Source organism: Leopardus geoffroyi, chromosome A2 (assembly GCF_018350155.1).
Source record: "Leopardus geoffroyi isolate Oge1 chromosome A2, O.geoffroyi_Oge1_pat1.0, whole genome shotgun sequence".
Lineage (NCBI taxonomy): Eukaryota > Metazoa > Chordata > Mammalia > Carnivora > Felidae > Leopardus > Leopardus geoffroyi.
The window spans coordinates 23,935,190-23,955,836 of NC_059331.1; the positions used below are offsets into that span (position 1 = coordinate 23,935,190).

Sequence of the window (20,647 nt, forward strand, 5' to 3'; positions counted from 1 at the left end):
AGGTTTGTCCTCATGTCCCTTTTTACCTGTGGCCTCACAGAGACCCTGGCAGGGTCATTCTAGAGCTTCTGCTCTTAAAAACAAGCAAACACATAAGCCGCCACCTTTATGTCCCAATGGTGAGAAACCACACATTCCTCCTGACTTGTGTTTCAGTAGCTTTGGGGATTTTTCATTGTCTTTGAGGGATAAAGAAAAAAGTGACATCTGAGCCATCTTTCTATTTCATCTACTTGAAAAAACCTGTTGGGTTTTAAACAGCATCTTCCAATCCACTGGTGATAAAAGGAGTACCAGCAAAGAGGCAAATAATCACAAGAAAAAAAAGAATTTGTGAAAAAAAATATGTGTGGTGGTGGATGTTGACTAAACTTACTGTGCTAATCACTTCACAATACATACCTATATCAAATCATTATGTTATACGCCCCAAACAAATATAATGTTAAGTGTGTTATACCTCAGTTTTTAATTTCTAAAAAGAAGAGACAAGTGGCTCACGAAATTTATTTCAAAATGCATCCCAGGGTATCTTTGGCTCTGTGATGGGACCAGCCCAAGAGTGGGAATGGCTGTAATCTCTGAACCCTTCTCCCAACCAATAAACATCAGCCCAACAAGAGTCTTCTTCATAGGGTTTTGAATTTGAAGGCTTCATCCCTATATGAAACCAAAACCCAACACTTTGTCCAAGAAGTGGGCCATGAAATTAGGTCTGCAAAGTAAAAAACCTGATTGTTTCTTATTCAGACTGGCTTCAGGTATACTAACTTGAATGGGAAACCAATAATAAAAACCTAAGATATGTAACTTTTCTTATTAGGTTACTGTCATGGGGAACTCAAAATTTCTACTTTTCTCCATTGTTCTGTAACTATACTTTAGTAAGCTCTGATACATGGTAGTTAATTTTTCTTCTATGTAGGAAACATGAAAACCTATTTACACACACGTATATATGTATATATAATGTAGATTCAAACATGTACTCAGGGGAAGTTAGGGAGAGAAATTTCTAGTTAAACATGATCTTGAGAAATTCTTCCATATGTGGAAAAGTCCTCAGTTCGTCTGACATATAGCGATACATACATATATACACACAGGACACTATGTATACATTTATCCCACATTCATTTAACCTCAAAACATAAAATAAATTCTTTTTTTCCTCCCTAGGCAAAAGCTAGGAATAACAACTCTATATACAGAATCCATCTTCGGAGGGCAACAGAGTAAGTTAAACCCCTTGTCTGTTTGTTAGAATTCAAAGGGCTGCACTTTGGCTAATCTGTTGGTGAAAGTACAAGGCAAAAGCAGGGGCATCAATCACAAACCCCATCCACCATTTCCCAGAGAGGGGCTGTGGGCAAGGGGGGAATCCAAGGGCCTTGCGTTGGCTTTCTGAGAAGTAATAGGGCCTGGGGAGGGGCTGCCGTGACAGCTTCATTCTCCTGGTGGGCAATGAGACTCCACCAACTCCTTATTGACCAAACATGAAATGCAGGCCTCTGGGACGAGGAGGCACTGGAGGAGGGGGAGAGCAGAGGGCTTTTACCACACATGTCTGGGGCTAAGAAATACCTGGGATTTAGAAATGTTGTCACTGGCCTCTGGCCACTACCCTCAATGAGGACCTAATTGTAGGGATGGTTAGCAATTCCTACATGAAGGCTCTGCAGGACACTGACTAATTCTATCTGAGAGTGGGTACCCAAGGCTCAGGTGTGTGCAGCATGGACAGAGGTGGGAGGACAGGAGGGTAAGAATGTTGTTTTTATTTTGAGCTAACTCTACCTTATGGCTTTTTTGTCTGTAAGAAGAGGGAAGAGGGGAGATGTTTGGAGACAAGAAATCTCAAAATCAAGGTAGCAAGGGTTATAGCCTCTGTGAAGCAGAGTACAGGTGCAGTCAACATGGGTGGGACCACTAAGATCATTTCATTACATCCTAAAATATAATCTGTATATCTGTCCCATATATACAGCTTTAAAAGAAGGCCACATCTAGTTCTGGGTTCTTTAGTGACCAAGTTATTTGATAGCTTATGAGAAAATGACAAGTGTCTAAAGTAAAATTCTACGAGAATTTTCAGCAGAAAATTGAAGTGGACATTCAGTGTTCTGAATTGTGTCCAGTCATACGATCTCAAATCTTGGCTGAGAGCTAACATGTACCAGGACCACACAGTATCCAGGGGCAACAGAGAAAGAACCACAGTTCACTATTTACATTTGCAGACAAATTTTGGAAATTGCTAAGTGGAGTGAGCAATATTTAGGACTAAGGCAACCAATTTTCAGGGAAGAGATTAACAGAGTGGACACCCTAAAGTTAAGGATGCAAAATGGAAAAACCAGCTTCTGCCACAGTAAGATCACTATCTTAAAGTGTGCCCAGAGTCCTGGCAGATCTGGTAGCAGCCCCTGGCCCACTGAAGCATCCTATGCTTTGCTCTGGAAACCAGAGCCTTGCCCCTGCCTTGCCCCAGGTCCTTGCATATGCAGAGATCCATAAGTGAGTAAGCAAGGGAATGTGGGTCCTGGCAGTGCCCTGCTAAGGGCCCTCTGTAACCCAGAACAATTCCCCTCCCTCTCTGTACCATGCTCTCCACTGCTTGAGGGTCTCACTGTGGTAATTCCGTGGCAGAGGGAGAGTTGTAGAAAGCTAGGGTAATTCCCTGGCACAGGGACAGCAAGAATAAAGAGTAAAGGGGAACAGGTGAAAGGGGAGGAAATGAAAAGATAAAGGCACATAACAGAAGAATGGAAATAAAGACAATGGGGGCCGGGGGGAATGGAAACAGAGCTGATGAAATGACATTTTATTTCAAGTTTGGAAATTAAATTTAAAAAGGATAAAATTTACCATAATTCAGTGGGAAAAAGGAACAAGAACACATTTGTACTCTAGAAAAAGCTGATGTTATAGGCATGCAACCGTATTTAATATACGTGGTTGCATAAATACACCCATACTGACAGCCAAAGAGGTTTGCCACCAATGTACAGCAGTCAGAGACTCAGGACCTCATTGTAGGCCTGCTAATTGTCAGGTGTGTGACTCTAAATAATTAACAACATCCCTGAGCTCCAGCTTCTTTACATGTACAATGGGGATACTTTCATCCGCACTTCCCATTTTCCAAAGGTACCAAGGGAATAATTCCTTCAACAGACATTTATTGAGTGCCTACTATGGGCCAGGCAGGTGTGAATATGCTTTGCAATACATAACAAAGAGTATGAATGGAACGTGCAATTCAACCACATTTTTCCATAATAATTTAAGAAGTATTATGTTTTCATGCTCTTGAACTCTGTAGCTTTCCTTTTAGAAGTAGGATTTCCATAAGTAAAATGTGAAATTTAAATTTTAAATTGGTCTTCAAAGTAGTCAAAAGTCCTTGAGCTTCCCAACTCCTGTGTGTGAGGGAGAGAGAAGAAAGGCAAGTTCTGGGCTTGGAAAGTGGCCATGTATTCTGAGGTTTCCAGACCAGAAATGTTTAAGATTTTACTGTTTAGGCTCCTACAAATGAGAATCAGAGTGAGACTCTTTAACAAATGGAAGCATATTTTGCACACACAAAAAAATAGTGTGATCTAGGTCCTTAAAGATCCAATGCCCAACCTAAGAGCCAGGCACAGGAATGTGAGTTCTGGATGCCAAAGGGCAGCCTGAACAAGGCCTGGCATTTTGAGGTGGCTGGAGTGTGGAGTTCACTCTGATGATTTTCTGCATACCTGGAAGCCACTAGAAGGAGATTAATAAAATACGATTTTTTTGTAGGACAATAAAAATCATACGACGTTTAGAAAAGTAGTAAAAAGACTTGACATAATTGACATGGCAAAGAAAGACAGTACTTATAGAAAATAACAGATACTGATGACAGGTACATAGGGCATTTAGGAGAAGTTGAGTTTCCACTTAGCTTTTTTAAAATCAGTCTTGGTAACCCCACTAAAAATAAAATCACAAATGTGGTTCCAGTCTGTCCCATTTATTCTTTGGTCCTTGTTGTTTCTCAAAGCTTATCAGTAGCTTATTGTACCCCCTTGTGCCCACTTCTTGGTTTGAAAAACTTCCTAAGGCATTATTACTGAAAAGTGTCTGAATGATCTACTTGGATATTTTCAGTGGCTATGGCCATCATGGGGACAGGCCACCAGTTACCACCTACTCCTTTCTTGGGTAGGGGTCTAGGCTATTTATTGCACTGGTACACCCTACTGACTTACGTGATCTCCAAATTGTCCCTTCCCCTCATAACACTCATTTTCAATTCCTGAAGGGCTGTGTATTTATGATTATCCTTGTTTTCCTGGATCCTCACCCTTATAATGATTCCTTTAGTTCAGATCTACTGGGTTATTGGTGGGATAACTCATTCTCAGACATTATAGTCTTTATAAAGGTATCCCAAGAAATGAATGAAAGAGGCACTCTCATTTTCTGGTATGCAGAGCACAGCAGAAATTGCCTCAAAACTCCACCTTCTGATGAAAAACCCTGCTGGAAACTGGATCACTTATGTTTTAAACCGGGTAGTCTGTTTCTTCACCTGATACTCTGAGAACAGTATTTTTCAGAGCACAGATGTTACTAGAAAAGAAAAGAAAAAAAATTCTATGATCAAATAAGTCTGGGAAATGCTGGATTAAATAAAATTGGAGAGCTTTCTTTCTTATATGACTTTGTAGATCCTTTGATCTGCTAATTGCACCAAGACTCTCTAAAATTGAGTTATAATATGCAGCATTTTCCCAAAATTCTTTGCTCACCGAATCTTTGTTTCAAGACTTTCCTCCTGGGACTAATGTTCCAAAGGTTACTTTGGGAAATGCTCGTCTAGACTTATAACCCTTGGATTCAGTTTCTCCTGAGGAGAAAGCAAAATCATTGTGAAGGAGAAAGGAATGGGGAAGAAATGGAAAAAGAATCTAATTCTGCAAGTACCGAGCAATACTTAAATTGAATTTCCTAAGGAAAAATGAATTTCTCTGGAAAAGTAGCAAAGTGACTGGTTTTCTTATATTTCTCTATTTTCATGTGTTTTGATCTTTTTATAAAGCTCAAGAGACAATGGCAACATTTTGTAGCCTCTCTTACAGAAGACACTGTTGGTCAATTCTCAGGCCACAGGAAACTCATGGCTGGAATATTCGCAGGAACAGAATCAGGAATTGCTTGGAAGAGACCTCTCCCCTTTAAGTCGGTTCAGTTAACATGGGTACATCATGGACATTTAGTTTAAATTTTATCCAAATCAATCATTGTTCAGACTCTTACACTGCCACTTTCTCCCGAGATATACCTCCACTCCACACATATTAGTATACATGTTTGCAAAATTTTGAATAGAGTTTGTAATCATCTAGGAAAGACTTCCAAGCCTTCAGATGACTGTTACATTGTGGAACTTAGTTTACAACAACCCATATTTTGGTATATAAGCTGTTGGTGATTATAGCTGAAAGCATGGTTGTCCTAGACCTGGGACTCCTAGTCAAAAAGATCACCAGCCCAGAGGATGTTGCCATCTCCATCATTGGAGTCAACCTACTCATGCCAGGTCTTCTTAGTCAACTCTCTTTTCTAATTGAAAGAGTGTATCAAGGAAACCTTATACTTTGCTGACTCCAATTTAAAAGCACAAAGTTACCCTTCTGGTCAAGGGTGTCACTTTCAAGGTGAACTTCACTGAAGAGTTAATTCCTAAGTCATGGGCCCTTAGTTAAATCATAACTACCTTTTAAATGGCAGGTTCTGATTGATATGATCCAGAAAAAAACTGAAAGAGACATCTGATAACCTAGATTTTTGTCTTCAGACTAGACAGCAAACTCTCTGAAGGCAGGGGTTCTGTCTTGTCCCTCATGTTCTTTCCCAAAGCCAGTGTAGAGGCTGGCATGGAATATGTGTTCCAAGTATTAGCTGAGCAAGCAAATAATCAGAAGCAGGGCCCAACCTAGTCAGTCCACTACCTCCACCCCCCACTGAGGGCTTGGGTTTCTCATTTGTAGAAGAGGTTATCTGCCTCTATGTCCATGGGTCATTTAGAGTGGTCACTGAGATGAAGGATGTGAGAGTGGAAGACCATCACCATCTTCCTAACGGTAGCGATGACAAAGCTCCTGATGACACATCTTAGCCAGACACACCTTGAGGGATGCTAACTCTTCTGGAAAGGGCACTGCCCCAGAGCAATGACTTCTGCCCTATGACAACCTCTACTGTTTGTTGGTGGACAAACATAACAGGGTCAACCAAGCTGGTGAGACCTCTATTTTGTGATTAAAGATCTCTGGAAAAACAGCAGGAGACCGGCTTTTGTGAGAAATATCATTCACAAAGGCGATAAATTTGATCTGGTATCCGGTTTCTAGCAGGACATATTAGCATACATGTCTCTGTGATGAAACAAGCCTGTTTGTTACCTCAGCAGGTCTTTGTGTGACTCACTCCCTTAATTTGGCTCCAAATCCTTCTTTCTGCCTTATGGTGCTCTCTTTTTCTCTCTCTGGGGGAAAGCCCAGGGTGGCCTTCTAGCACCAATGAAACCTCACACTTACCCCTTCTGGGAGCAGGTCAAGGAGCAAAGGGCAGTATGGAAAAAGGCAGGGACCAAGAATAAGAATGAAGATGTTTAATTAGTAGGATGTCAGGTATACTAGGTTGGGTGACTGGTGGTAGGGATGGCAAGGGATGAGAATTGAAAAAATAAAGCTAAATCAAAGCAAAACCACAGGCATACAAGATAATGACATGAAATTTATCTCTCTCTGTATACTTTGCTGATTGCCCAATTAAGAACCATTTTTGAGAGCTAATAACATGAACTGGTGCCTTTCTGCACTTGGCTTCAGAAATCTAGATGTCCTATAAGAACATCTGCAGTGTTGAGGACTCTGAGGGCAAATGCTTCTGGGTAAAAGGATAGGGCCAAGCTGGGATGGGGGCAGAGGGCCTCCTGGTTGGAGCTACTTCACTGCACAGCTCCAGGGAGCTCTTCTTATGTAGCATGCCATATAAATGGCTCCGCCGGAGTTGTACTCCTGGTAAAACATCTTGGAGACTTAGCAATCTTAACTTCTCCTTTGGGATGCTAGTGACATGAGATGAAAAGGAAACAGAGCCGTCCGGAAAAAAAAAAAAGTTGTAGAGGCATAATAAGCACCTCCTCCTCCAACAAACAGTTAAACCGCTCTTCACACAGGTAATTCCAATAAGCCCTCCCCCTTCACATATCCAGAAACATATAACAAAGGCATTCATACTTATCCAGATGATTCTATTCCATTACCTATGGCCCCATCACTCTTGAAATTTATTGTGTAAGTTATACTAGGATTACACACACAAGAAGCTCAGAGTACCATAAAGGAGAAAATACTATTAATATTGATTATATAACCTGCTAGTTTGCATTTAATTTCATAATGTCCATGAAATTCACCTTCAAGAGTTTTAATCCTAAACACTGTAAATAGTTTTTATATTTGCTGGGTGAATGCAAATATCATGGAAGACCACAGGAGATTTTTGTTTTTGTCAATCCTTCTTTTAACTTGCTTTGCTTAGTCAAGGGAGAAGATAGGGTCCAAATCAAATAAACCAGACCCTTTGACTTCACCAGCTAAAATGCAAGCAAAACTGATTTCTCTTCATGTTGTTTTACCCCACAGTTAATTTGTATCACTAAGGAATTTTCTAGGAAGGTACTCAGCAAACTCAAGGCTTCTCTGGTTGCCAAGCTCATGGAAACGAAGTGCTTTCTCTTAAAACTCTGAAAGAGACATTCCAAAGTAACCCACCATTAGATACTGAGCCAGCAATAGACTTCATATCTATGAAAATAGAAAGGAGGGGAGGAAAGAAAATGCATAACATAAACAAGAACAGACAAAACCTTAAAGAGGAAGGAGAAAGGAAAACATTTAGACTCCTTGAGTGATGGAAATAAATACCAAAGCTATTAGTTTCAGTTCAAAGGACATATCACTTTATGCTGTTTATTATTTCTTGAGGATTATTTATTTTATCTTAAAATATCCAAAGGGTAAAAGGGGTCCTGGAGGTAAGCGGCAGTGAAACTGACCTGGTCGGGAGAGGGCCTGTGATTGGAATGTTGTGGCCTCCCAGGAGATCGGTGGTGGTGGTGGTGGTGGTGGTGGTGGTAATGGTGGTGGTCCTCATCATAGTTGTCTGCCATCAGCTTCATTCTGTTCTGGGTCTGCACAGAACAAAAACCAGAGAAGATTCCATCAGGAGCTGGAAGACCAGCCAAAAAGACACAGGGCAAAATTACAGCACCTATAGGGCTCCTTTTGTTCCTGATCCAGAAGTTTTCATTTTTAGTCAAATTGAAACTTAATAAAGAATGCACCATGCCATTTGGTAAAAGAGCTTGGACCTACATTAGATGTAAGTGCACTTCCCCCTATGTGATTTAAAAGGGGGAAAAAAGCAGATATATACCGGAAGGTGCTTTGTTTTACATTATCAAGCGATCAGACAGGTCCAGAGTAAGCTTACAATCACAAACTGCCAACAATCACATCCTACATCCTAGAGCAAGCGAGAGAAGGAAGCCCTGGATGAAAAGATGGGAAAGGGCTGGGCAGAGACACAGAACTACGGACATGTGATGGTCTTACAAGACAAGGCAGAGGAATCCACTCAAAAGCTGCCAAATGCAAAAATAGTGATGGAGATGCTATGATGGCTTCTAGGGAAAGCTCTCTATGGACAATTTAATTGATAGTGCTTTTGGGGGAAATTGAGCAAAAGGAGCAAAGTTGATGTAGAAGAGCTGACCACTGCAATTTATGCCCCACTATGTTTGTCACATGAGGCACCCAGGTGTCATGGTTTCAATTCCCAGGACATACAATTGTACCGTTTTATTATGTAGGGCAAGAAACAGACCAGCAATGAATTGACCTAACAGGGTCATAGAACCTAGAAAAATGCCTAAAGACCATGGAAAAAGGCAGATAAAAATATCCAGCCCAGAAAGCCAGGAAATGTAGAGACTACACGTGTGTATTTGGAGATAAGACTGTCTGTATTCAAGCCCCCACTCTATGTCTTTGCTGGTTATGTGGTCTTTTGAGAGTTAACTATTTGTAAGCTTCAATTTCCTCAACTATAAATTGGAGTAATGGTGTCTCCCTCCATGAGGTCACTGTGAGGAGCAAGGGATACAATGGGCTTCAAGTGTCAGTTCGTGGTCCATAATAGGCTTACAGTAAAAAATCAAATGCCATTATTACTAATATTTTTGCCATTGTTGACAGTAAGAAACCTCTCCTTCTTATACATGGTATGTCCTCAGCCTGTGGTACCTCCCCCAGCCACCTTCCCTCACCTCTTCCTTCTGTGTCTGGCTAATTCACAATTTTTTCTCTAGGAGCCTTTTCCTGACCCCATCCCTGATGCCAGCACATGTGCGTCTCCTGCTTATCATCACTCTGTAACCTCAGATCTACCTGTCCAGCTGTCAGTAGACTTGAGGCTGTTTCTTTCCCCTGTCTCTCCCCAGAATCTAGCACCGGGCCTAGTAGATGTAAATACACTGTGCTGCAAGGAGGGACTGAAAGAAAGAAGAGCCAGGATTTTGAGGGATGCTGCCATCTTAGAGGTGACTGCACACTTGTTTTTAGCCAGGGAAGGTCACTGAGAGTTGAGGACATCTCAGGAGTTGCCATAACAATCCCACTGGTGGCTTGAGATGATAGCGAACCATCAGCACTTCAGGAGAGCTGGAAATCAAAGGCAGAGCCTCCAACTGGCTGGAATTTTATTAGGTAATATAAATAATACTTTGATAACAATTCTGGACCTAACATAGTGTATTCTTGTAGCATGTTTCATGTACAATCTAACTAATCCTCAAAACTTTCCTGGGAGGAATTATTACTATCCTCACTTGCAGCTAGAAAATCAAGACAGAGATTTCAGCCCCCAGAGTCTCATTTTTACATAGAACATAGAGATTTCCTGGGTCTTCCAATTCTCAATATCTAGCCTTTGCTCTTTGCCATGCTACTAGCAGAAAAGACAAACAGCTAATCAAACAGAAACAGCTTTCCCATAGATGCTTTGGTTCTGTTAAGTTTTGGAAACACTTCATATCCCAGTTCTATCTGCCAGTGGATATCTCATGATTTACTCACCCCATTTTGAAAAATGTGTATGATATCTGAAAGTCCTCACAGTGGGTGTAACAAAATGCATGTGTATGGTTAAAAACAATAAAAATAGAGGGAAAAGTCCACCTAACAATTAAATAAAAAATCCCAGGCAATCTTTGAGAGCTGATAGCAATTTCACCCTTCTCCTGTCCACTTACAGTGTCAGAAGACCCAATGGGCAAGTTATAGCTTGTGAGAAAGAGCAGGTCAGTGGAGCTGTTGCTGACCAAGTACTGAGAGTCCCCTCATTCGGCCTGCCCTCCTACAAGTGATTCTCAAATACAGTGTTCACGCCTGAAATTCACTCCAGTATTGTTAGGAACCTGTACTTTTGAACTCATGAACTAATAAATCTGAAATTGTTTCTTCTAACAGAATTCTGAGAGCCTGAAGGGAGTTGTAAGACCTGCCACGGTCAAGAAGGAAGGGGCTCACCCAAGAATGAGCGATGAAGCCTAAATGAACAAATAATAACTCTGCTATTGTAAACATCATAATGTCCTTATCCTTTGGGGAAGCTCCTGTGATTTTATGAGATTATTTTCTTACTAGCAACAAGCCTAAAGTTTCCTACCTTTGAACTGTATCCCATAAAAGAATGTACAAGCTAAACAAGATGCTATATGCAGTCCTAAATGTGTCTGCTGAAATGAGGTGTTGGAGAATAGGCATGTCATGGGATAAAGACTGTAAATGAATGATGTCATCTTTCCAATTTGGTGCTGAAATATAAATAAACCATGTTGTTCATGTGAATACCAGATCTGGGGGAAATGTACACAGAGCAATTGTGAGCGGAAGAGGCTTCTTTTGATTAGTCTGGAATGGAAGAGAAGAGTGTGAACCAGAGATGAATAATGAGAATTTGGCTTGATACTCTAGACCATTTTTATTTATCTTGCGTGTAACATATCCCCTAAACTGTGACCGATTTCTTACAGGCTGGATGCTAGTTTTCCCGTCTATAAAAAAAGTTTGACCAATTCTACTCACTTAATTGTCAAACTGAAAATGGATCTCTTTTATTATTTTTTTATGTTCATTTAATTATTTTTGAGAGAGACAGAGACAGTGTGAATGGGGGAGGGGCAGAGAGAGAGGGAAAGAGAGAATCCCAAGTAGGCTCCATGCTGCCAGCACAGAGCCCAATGTGGGGCTCAAACTCATGAAACTGTGAGATTGTGACCTGAGCCCAAACCAAGAGTCGGATGCTTAACTCCCTGAGCCACCCAGGCACCCCTCTTTTGATTTTTTTAAAAAATCTATATTACCTATCCTCATCTCCGCCCAATTATATTGGCTTCCTAACATACCAAGAATGGTCTAGAAGGGTGAAAAGACATGAATAAATCTCCCTTGAAGATCGATGGAAGAAAAACTATAGAAAATTGTAACAAAGATAGCATGTGTTCAAAGAACTCTAGACACGCTTACCAGGTGACTCCATGTGCAATGGTTCATATCCCTGCAGTCGACAGATACACAAGGTGCCCACCACAAAGCCTTAAATAGCAGTTCTTCTGGGCAGTCATAACTGGAATCTCAGGAAAATCAATACAGAGTTAGAGAGAGGGAGAGCTTTCCACAGCACCACACTTGGGAACTCGTGGACTCATTTTGCAATGCACCGAGGCCCATTTTTATTTCCTTTTCAGTGTCTACCAAACTGCTGACCTGACACGTTTGCCTTTGGCTAACTGTGTTATATTCATTTTACTATATTATGTCATGACTGCTGAGACAGATCTAATCAGATTTTATTTCCCACTTCCTCTTTCTTCCAGGCGCCACCTTATTTCTCTAGGGCAAAAGACTCCTCTAACAGCTCTCCCGCTGCACTCTTGCCTCCCACTGAACACAATCCATAGCCGGAGTGACATCAGATCCCTGTTAGTCCCTGGCTTCAAGCTCCTCAGAGACTCCCCACTGCCCTCAGGAAAAGAGCCCCAGCTCCTCCACAGCTTACAAAGCTCTTGGGCGGTAACTGCTTGCTGTTCATTTCCAACTTCACCTCTTGGGCTCCGTATCCCCAGCCCTGGGATGTGCCATTCACAGTTCCAGTCATGCTCTTCATTCTCCCTCCCTTCACCTGAGTTATACCCGTTAATTCTTCTGGCCTTAGCTTTAACACCATCACCTCCAGGAACGCCTCCCCCGAGCCTGCCACAGAAGGGATTCGGTTCTCTTCCACTGCCTTCCCCAGGATCATGTAGCCACCTCCAAGCTCCTTTCCATTATAGCACTTATCCCAATGAATGGTAAATAATCATGTGCCATCTTGGTTTTCTCCACCACTAGGTTAAAATTCTCTTGAGGAAAGCACTACATCTGAATCCTTGTACTTACCACCTGGCACAGAGTTTGGTGCATACGTAATAAATAAATGTGTGTCAGATAAATGTATGGATGTATGAAGGAATGAATAAAATGGGTGTAGATGATTCTGGAACAGATGAAAGGGAAAAGTGTACACTTAGCTTCTACAATGAGCCAGCTGAGTATATAAATCTTCATGTGATAGTTTAACTCTTCCTATTGTGTATTTGTTTTTGGTTGCTGTTCTTGGGAATGGGAGCACAAGTTAGTATAGTTTTGGAGCTGTTGGAAAAGCTGAATTGGTTTTCTTCAAGATATATTCCATTCTTTAGTAAAATGGACCCAGTGAAATACTCCGTGTCCCTGGTTAACTTACCTCATTAAGAATAAAGGATTGGGGGTGTTATGGGATTCATTTCCTTACTATCCCCTAGCCTTTAGAAGAGCAGGAGTCTTTAGAATACTTTTGTTAGTACCAAAAGTCAACCATGGAAAACTGAAACTTTATCCATTAACTAAAATCCCTGATGAACACCATCTGTGAAAAGGTGCCATATACTCCATCTCTTTGACATTTCTGAAGAGTTTATCCAAGGAGCTCTTGAAACAAAATGAAAATCCTTGATTGACTAGTAATAGACTCAATAGCTTAATGGCAATATGTAGCTATAAAAGTGTAATATTAAAACTGCCTTTAAAAATATTTTAGCAAGGTGGCAATAATGAACTATGCTTTGATCAGTCATCTGGATCAAGTTAACAATAAAACCTTCATGAATATGGTTTAAATAAGAAAAAAATATAATAAGATTTGTTGCTATGGGATATGGAGATAATACCATACAATAGCAATTACACTTTCTTCTATCAGGTTTTGTTTTCTCCCTCTTTCCTGCCAGGGAAATCTGAAATAGTCCAGAACTCTTCTACTGGTCTTGTTTCTGCCAAATCAGAGCAAGGTCAACAGTTCTTGTCTCAGAGCAAAAGATGGAGAAACCAGACAACAACTGGACAGTGAGGAGGCAAGGGATTTCCTGTACATCCACCAGGCCCACATGGCAATGAATCATAATTGAGTGGCGTCTGGGTTCCAATGGTTGGGTCACTCTTGGAGGACAAAATGAAGCAGCAGGATGAAGAAGCTATTAGGGGAGTGTGCCGCATCAGGGAACTTTATGGGATTAAGTAAGAATCAATGATGGAAAGGCTTCCACTGTGGACATTGCACAGAAATTCATTCAACACTTACCAAACTTCTGTAACCGTAAAGAACAATGATGTGCCAGGCTAAGTGTTTGGTTAGTATACTTGCGTTGACTCCTTGCTTTTGAGATAGCTATTCTTATGAGCCTTCTTTTACAGTTGAGAAACCCAAACCCATCATTGCTCAGCTCCACTCACTGGAGGAACAGGACTGAAACCCAGGTTTCTGATTCCCAAGTCCTATTGTAGTGAGGTGAAGGGTAAGGTCCCAGGCCAGAGACTGGGGACAGACAAAGCAAAGATAAATAAGACATGAGGAATTAGAGGACTATGTCACAATATGGGAAGGAAAAAAAGAGGGAAGGGATTGGTTTACACAAATGCCCAAAGACTGGAAAAATCCCCTCCAGCTGAGGGCAGGGGCATCAAATAAGGCCCCATGGGTCAGATGCCCTTGAACTAAGACTTGAAAGTTGGCAGGGACATGAGTATGAAGAAGAGCAGGCTGGGGAGATTCCATGGTAAACTCACCTTGAGAGGAAAAACAGATCAATAGGGGGACTGGAATCCAAAATATGAGGTGTGTGTGTGTGTGTGTGTGTGTGTGTGTGTGTGTGTGTGTGTTGCTTTCTTCATTCCCATATTGGATGTGGGGAGAGTAGGAAACATTTGAGATGATAATTAACTATCTTATTTCTCAAAAGACCTTATGAACGTGGGACATTTGGGAAGGTATTTAAGACAGAGCAATCGTCATATGCTCACACATGTCAAACCATGGCATCTCTGAGAAAATGAGCCACGCTCTGGACATCTATGTATTTACAACTGTCTATACAATCTACTGCTACATCAGTCCTGCTTTGAAAACTGGTCTCATATCCTCCAATTCATTCAGCTGATCAGTCCTTTCTGACTTCCCACTGTGTTAGAAGCCCTCCCTCAGTCTTTATTTATAAATGGAAAATTAGTAGGTCACCATGGAGAGTTTAGAAGCTATTTTTGCTACCTATTCATTAAATGCCGTTATTTTATTTTTAATTATTATAGAGAAGGTCATATCCTCTTGTCTACCCTGGAAGTCACTTGCAGCTTGAATGGACCTGCAGTCCTGGATGTGCTGCTATCTTCCCATCTCAAATCCATGTACCTCTCTGCCTGAAGTCTTCCTCTAGCCACAGGTGCAGGTTTGGCCAGGGAACAGGGCAGGCCAAAGTGTGGGGAGTTCACGTCCTTAGAACAATGCTCGATCTATGAGGGAGGGAGGGAGGGAGGTGATGGATAAATAACCAATGTCCCAGTCCTCTTGTGGGACCATCCTATGGGGTGTTTCAGAATCTCTCAAAAGATCCTAGCAGACTGTAGCCCTGGCTGATTTTAGCAGGTAAGCACACATTAATTCACCTTTATTGGCATTTTCACATTCTGTTTCACTTCTCAATTTTCTCATCATGCTTCTTGGGATCACCTCCCAAATAAACTACCTGCACCAAATCTTTGTCTCTGGGTATGTTTTTGTGAGAACCCCAGCAAATGATTAACAAGCCTATGTCTAACTTTTGCACAGGACTAACATTCCTGTGACTACCAGGCCTTTCCATGGACAGCTCTTGAGATTTCTCATCACCTGGGAACATAGATCTCTCATCTTTTCTAGGGGAGTAACATAGGCCTGGCACTAGTTCTGTTTCTGCCAAATATTTAATATGAGACTTAGGCTGAATTACTTTTCTATGAGCCTCAGTTCCTGTATCTATAAAATGGGCAAGAGAAGAAAGAATGTCTTTAGCATGAACCAAACTCCACATAGATAAGATGCTGGTCTATTGTTCTTATTCCTTGTTGTACATTTTGCACAGTTTTTCCTTCTTGTTTCCTTCTAAAATCAAGGGAGAGAAATTATTCTGGTAGACTACTTCCTGCTGCCACCTTAGCAACCTGAAGAGTTCCCAGAAAGGTTGTAGACAACGACTGAAGGGAAAGCATGCTTGCCTCTGTTCTACTACCAGCCAGTGCAGCCCATGGGGGGAGAATATCTACAGAGAAAGAGTTCTATGTGCTCTGCCAGTAATGGGGAGGTTAGGATTCTTCACAGTGGCAGAAAAAAGGCCAGCATTATGAGATGGAGTCACCTATAAATATCAGTGATGACAACCAATGCTTCCCCAGGCCTGTTGTGTGCCAAGCATAGCAACTTTGCTGTTGTCATCTAATTTAGTCCATTACACCAACAGCGATGTAGGTTGAAGGTGAGGGGCATATTGAGGATCTTTTTTTTTTTTTTTTGAGAGAGAGAGAGAGAGAGAGAGAGAGAGAGAGAATGAGCGGGGGAGAGGGGCAGAGGGAGAATCAAGCAGGCTCCACACGCGGCGTGGAGCCCAATGCCAGGCTTGATCCCATAACCATGAGATCGTGACCAGAGTCAAAGTCAAGAGTCAGAAGCTTAACGGAATGTGAGCTACTCAGGCACCCCTCAAAAACTTTAATAGCTGCTATAACAGGGGCAGAAACCAAAAGAACCAAGAGTGACTCAAATGCAAATGACCTTGTTGTCAGTCCTGGTAGAGGCTGTTAGTATCCCCACTTTACAGATGAAGAAACTGAGGTTTAGGAAGACTAGGAAGTTTACCCAAGATCACACAACTGGTAGATTTGGAACTCTAATTCCAGAGCCTTCTATGTAACCACTGTACCCTACTGCTCAGATCCATAAGGACTGACACCTGCATTAAAAAAAAAAAAAAAAAGATTGATCTGGGAATGGGCTCCAACTCTCTGCACAATGACTCTAGAGCTGAGAAGAGAAGCAGTTCACTTTATTGATTTTAATGTTCTCTGAAAACAATGAGACTCAGACATACTCTAAAATCTTGATTGAGTCTCAAAGGAGTCCATGTTGCTGACCGACCCTAATATAAATTCAAAAGTCATTACCCACAATCCATACTAACTTCTAATGCTTCAACCAAGATGGTTTTGCAGCTAGGCTAGGATATTAGCAACTGCAGACAACCAAGGAATTTCTAACATCCTGAGCACTGTTGGAGGTGGTGGGGTCCGGGGGGTGGGCGGGAGGGAAAAACTCTAGAAGTTTCTACCACAAAGTTACTTAGTTGAGCACAGGTCTGTTTAATTAAGTAGTGGGCAGCACATGCTATACTTAGCTTTTAAACACTTGTAAAGTCCTCTTCATTCATTTATCTTACTTGTCACTGACAAGCTCTTCAAGGACTGTAACAGTATGCAGAGCATGAAGAGCCTGGGTAAACAACACATATTTTATGTGGAGTCTAAACTATTTCAACTCAGAGAGTCAATAGAGGGTCTCTGGAAAAAAAAACAAAAAAACAAAAAAACAAAAAAAATAGGCTGTCCTTCTAACTAAGGATGCATTCTCTGCATGGTCTATTATGAGTTTCTTCAGAAAGTGAGTTTCAAAAATCAAATCCCAATTTTTTAGCTAAAAAGAAAAAAGGGGGGTGGAAAGAAAGGAAGGAAGGGAGGAAGGAAGGATGAAGGAAAAGAAAGAGAAGACAGATGAAAAAGGAAAAGAAAAAAGGAAGAAAAAAACAGAGGAGGCTATTTGCAGGCACTGGGATTCAGACTCTGTAATTGTGTTGACAGGGAGGTTAAGGTCTTCATTCAATTCACACAGTCAACAAATATTTATTATCACTGGCCTAGGCAGAACTGGCATTACCACATCATCTCATCAACTAATGAATTAAAAAACACACACAAAAAAACCCACCCCAGTGTCTAGCCTAACATAATTAGCCAATAGATTGTAAAATGCCAGTGAGTGACAATTCCAAGGAGAACTTGAAGGACTTGAGTAGCCCAGCACACCTCAGGAAGGGACAGAGAGTCTTACAAGACGAGGGCTAAGAAGACCAGTGTCCACACACCTGGAGATATACAAGAATATTCACAGGGAGTAAATGGACTTTGTAATAGTTATGGATTTACTTAAAAATGCATTTGAATGCAACAAGTACATCAAACACAGAATTCATACAAATTATATCAGAAGACATGGAAAACGTAGTGAAGGTGGTTCTCAAAATGACTGAAGCTTGAGACACCCTCATCAAGAGGAAAGAGCAGAGCAGCTGGGAATGGATTCGGTTGCGGACAGCAGAGTCTGGAATCTGGAGTAGCCTGGGGAGAACGAATGCATCCCCAGGAACTGTCAGACGACAGAAGGACATTCTCCAGGGGCTTCTGACCTCAAGGCAGAACTGGGAGCAAATGAAATCTGGGCCTGCTCCCAGTTCTGAAGCTGAGTGGAAGGGCATCAACCCAAGACCTCCTCTGCACCTCAGTCCCTTCAAAACAAGACAAATGACAACAAAAGGGGGAAAGAGGGAGGGTGTGAGCAACGCAAAACATGTGATGGGGCTGTTGGCCATTCTGCACACAGAGAGAAGCCCAGGGAGGGGTGGGGAGGCAAGAGCAGAGGTTTGGCAGGGCGCAAGGGCCTGGCAGTAGAGAGCAGGAGGAAGACAGTGAAAGACAGCTTAGGCCCTGGACAGAGAACAAAACCCCTCTCCCCAGCTGCTCTCACACTTGGGTAAAACAATTGGGGAAAATGTAAACACACTCATTAGTAGTTTTCCAATCAGTTGGAAAACAAATGAGAAGAAAGAAATGGCAGCGGAGTGTCCCAAATACCAAAATTATGAAACATTCCCTCTGGCGTTTATCTCCTCGTTGGGCTGTTTGCTGTTTGGATTTCAGTGCCCTTACTAGCTTTATATGGGATACTCCTAACTTAGGCTAGCTAGCACCAATTTACTTCCACATGGTAAAAAGAGTGTGAGTCACATGTTCCACTCTGGGTAGGTCTCAGTGGACAACTACCCCCCAGGGACGCACAGACACGACAGGCACATCATTCGTTGGCACTCATGTGCTTCTTGAGCTGATACTCCCCCAGCACACAAAAATGAAAACTCATCCATAACCACCACCTCTTCTCCTGTGAAAACTTAACGCCAAAGAACAGACAAAGTGGAACTCCTGGGTTTCTGAGTCTGACAGAAATACAATTTCCAGAAAGGATGAAATGACATTCTGATTTCATCTGGAGATGCCCAGGGTGTTGAATCATGTTCCCCACTCCCCCCGTCACTGCCCCCACTGCCCCCAACATTATATTAAACTCATCAAATGGATGTATTTTGAAAACATTTTTTTTCTTAGTCATTTGTTTAGGGTAGAATCCAAAATGCTGATTTTTCTATCATCCTTAAGTGTTAATAGTGTAAGTAGTAAATAACCAGATGTACTTAAACTTGAATCTAAACAGAAGCAGGCATTAAAGTACAGAATGAACATTTCTTCACAGCACTAGGAAAAGGTGGGTAACTGGACAGTTGAGGTAATCTCTCTCTTTTTTTAAATGTTTATTTCTTTATTTTGATAGTGACAGAGATAGAGATTGAGTAGGGGAGGGGCAGAGAGAGAGGGAGATAGAGAATCCCAAGCAGGCTCCACGCTGTCAGCACAGAGCCCAACACTGGGCTTGAACTCATGAACCCTGAGATCATGACCTGAGCTGAAATCAAGAGTCAGTCACTTAACTGACTGAGCCACCCAGGCACTCTGAGGTGATCTCTTCTAAGACTCTTGATTCAGGAACCATCTCAAAATCTCTCTTCTACGAATGAGGGCTTACCAGAATAATCCAGATTCACGGCAGTGTTAGTGGTTGGCCACACCTTAAATCAATGAATCCAAGTTTACTATTTTACTGAAAGAGAGACTAAGTCTCCAAAAGGTTGAAGTTAATCACAAACCCAGGAGAAAGCCCTAGAATACTTGACTGTTGGCCCCAGGCCCTTCCTGTGCCCCTGGCTGCTTTCCCATTTGATTTGCATGTGTAGACAAGTCCACCATGCCCATGACCAGTAACACCACAGACCACCTTATGTCTTTGTTTTGCATTCCAAAGTACTATGGTATTAATTTCCATTCTTGCAGTCTGAAAAGCATCAAACACCTAATCATTTTGGTCTCAATGCCTACAGATAGGTTAAGGAATTTTCCATTTTCTTTGAGATATGAGTCTTAGTTCTCTAGCAGAACTACTGATTTAGCTTTATAATTTCTTCTTTTTTATAGCATCTATTAGTTTTTTATTACATAAAGCATACATGCTAGCTGTGAAAAATTAAATAATACAAAAGACTTTATGAAAAGAAAAGTAATATTCCCTCTCTGACTACCTGAATATCTATTCCCACTGTTAAGGTTTTTTTTGTGTTTTACCAGACAATTTTTATGCATAATGCAAACACAGACACTTGTACATACTCCTCTAGAAATAAAATGCCCAATATGTCTTGACCAGCCTTACATATCAAGATCATATAGAGTGATATCATTTCTAATGGTTACACATTATTCCATTCCGTGCATGTACTTTTATTTACCAATATTCTGTTGATGTACTAAAATAGTGAGCAGAACTCTTTATTTTGTTCAAAGCTCTATCCCAAGCGCCTAAAACATTACCTGGCACACAGTGAATGTGTGTTGAATGAATAAATGAATGAATGAGTGAATGAATGAGGGACATTTGGGTCATTTCCAGTTTTTCATTATTCCAAAAATATTTAAAGAATACTTTTCCACAGGGATAGTTTTATCTGTCCTCATGTGCTTGTTCTCATCAAGGATGGGTGCTGAAACAGCTTATAAAAGCTGTTTCTATAACGTGCTAGGAAAAGAGATTTAGGAGAGATCCCTAGAATAGAGTATACACATTTCAAACCTTGAAAGGTATCACTAAATTTCCCTTTAGAAATGTTGGCCAACTTCCAGTCTGTGCCCCTTTCCCCAGACTGTGCCAACACAGAGTCTCTTCAAATTCTAATCTTCAAAAATCCAATACGTGAAAAACTGTATCACATTCATATTTCCTT

The 20,647-nt window shown here is 41.3% G+C and overlaps 1 protein-coding gene across 16 annotated transcripts in view; it reads right to left on the bottom strand.

Annotated features, from left to right (window-relative positions):
* The window catches only part of ERC2 (ELKS/RAB6-interacting/CAST family member 2), a 937,892-nt gene that overhangs the window by 178,088 nt on the left and 739,157 nt on the right, over positions 1-20,647 (bottom strand). For all 16 annotated transcript variants that reach the window (XR_006715875.1, XR_006715877.1, XR_006715878.1 and 13 more), the window contains one exon: positions 8,102-8,236. Coding sequence is in view for 12 of the 16 variants with exons in the window: in XM_045493241.1 (XP_045349197.1) it covers positions 8,102-8,236 (135 nt within the window). In the remaining 4 variants the exon portion in view is untranslated. The remainder of the gene's footprint in view (positions 1-8,101; positions 8,237-20,647) is intronic.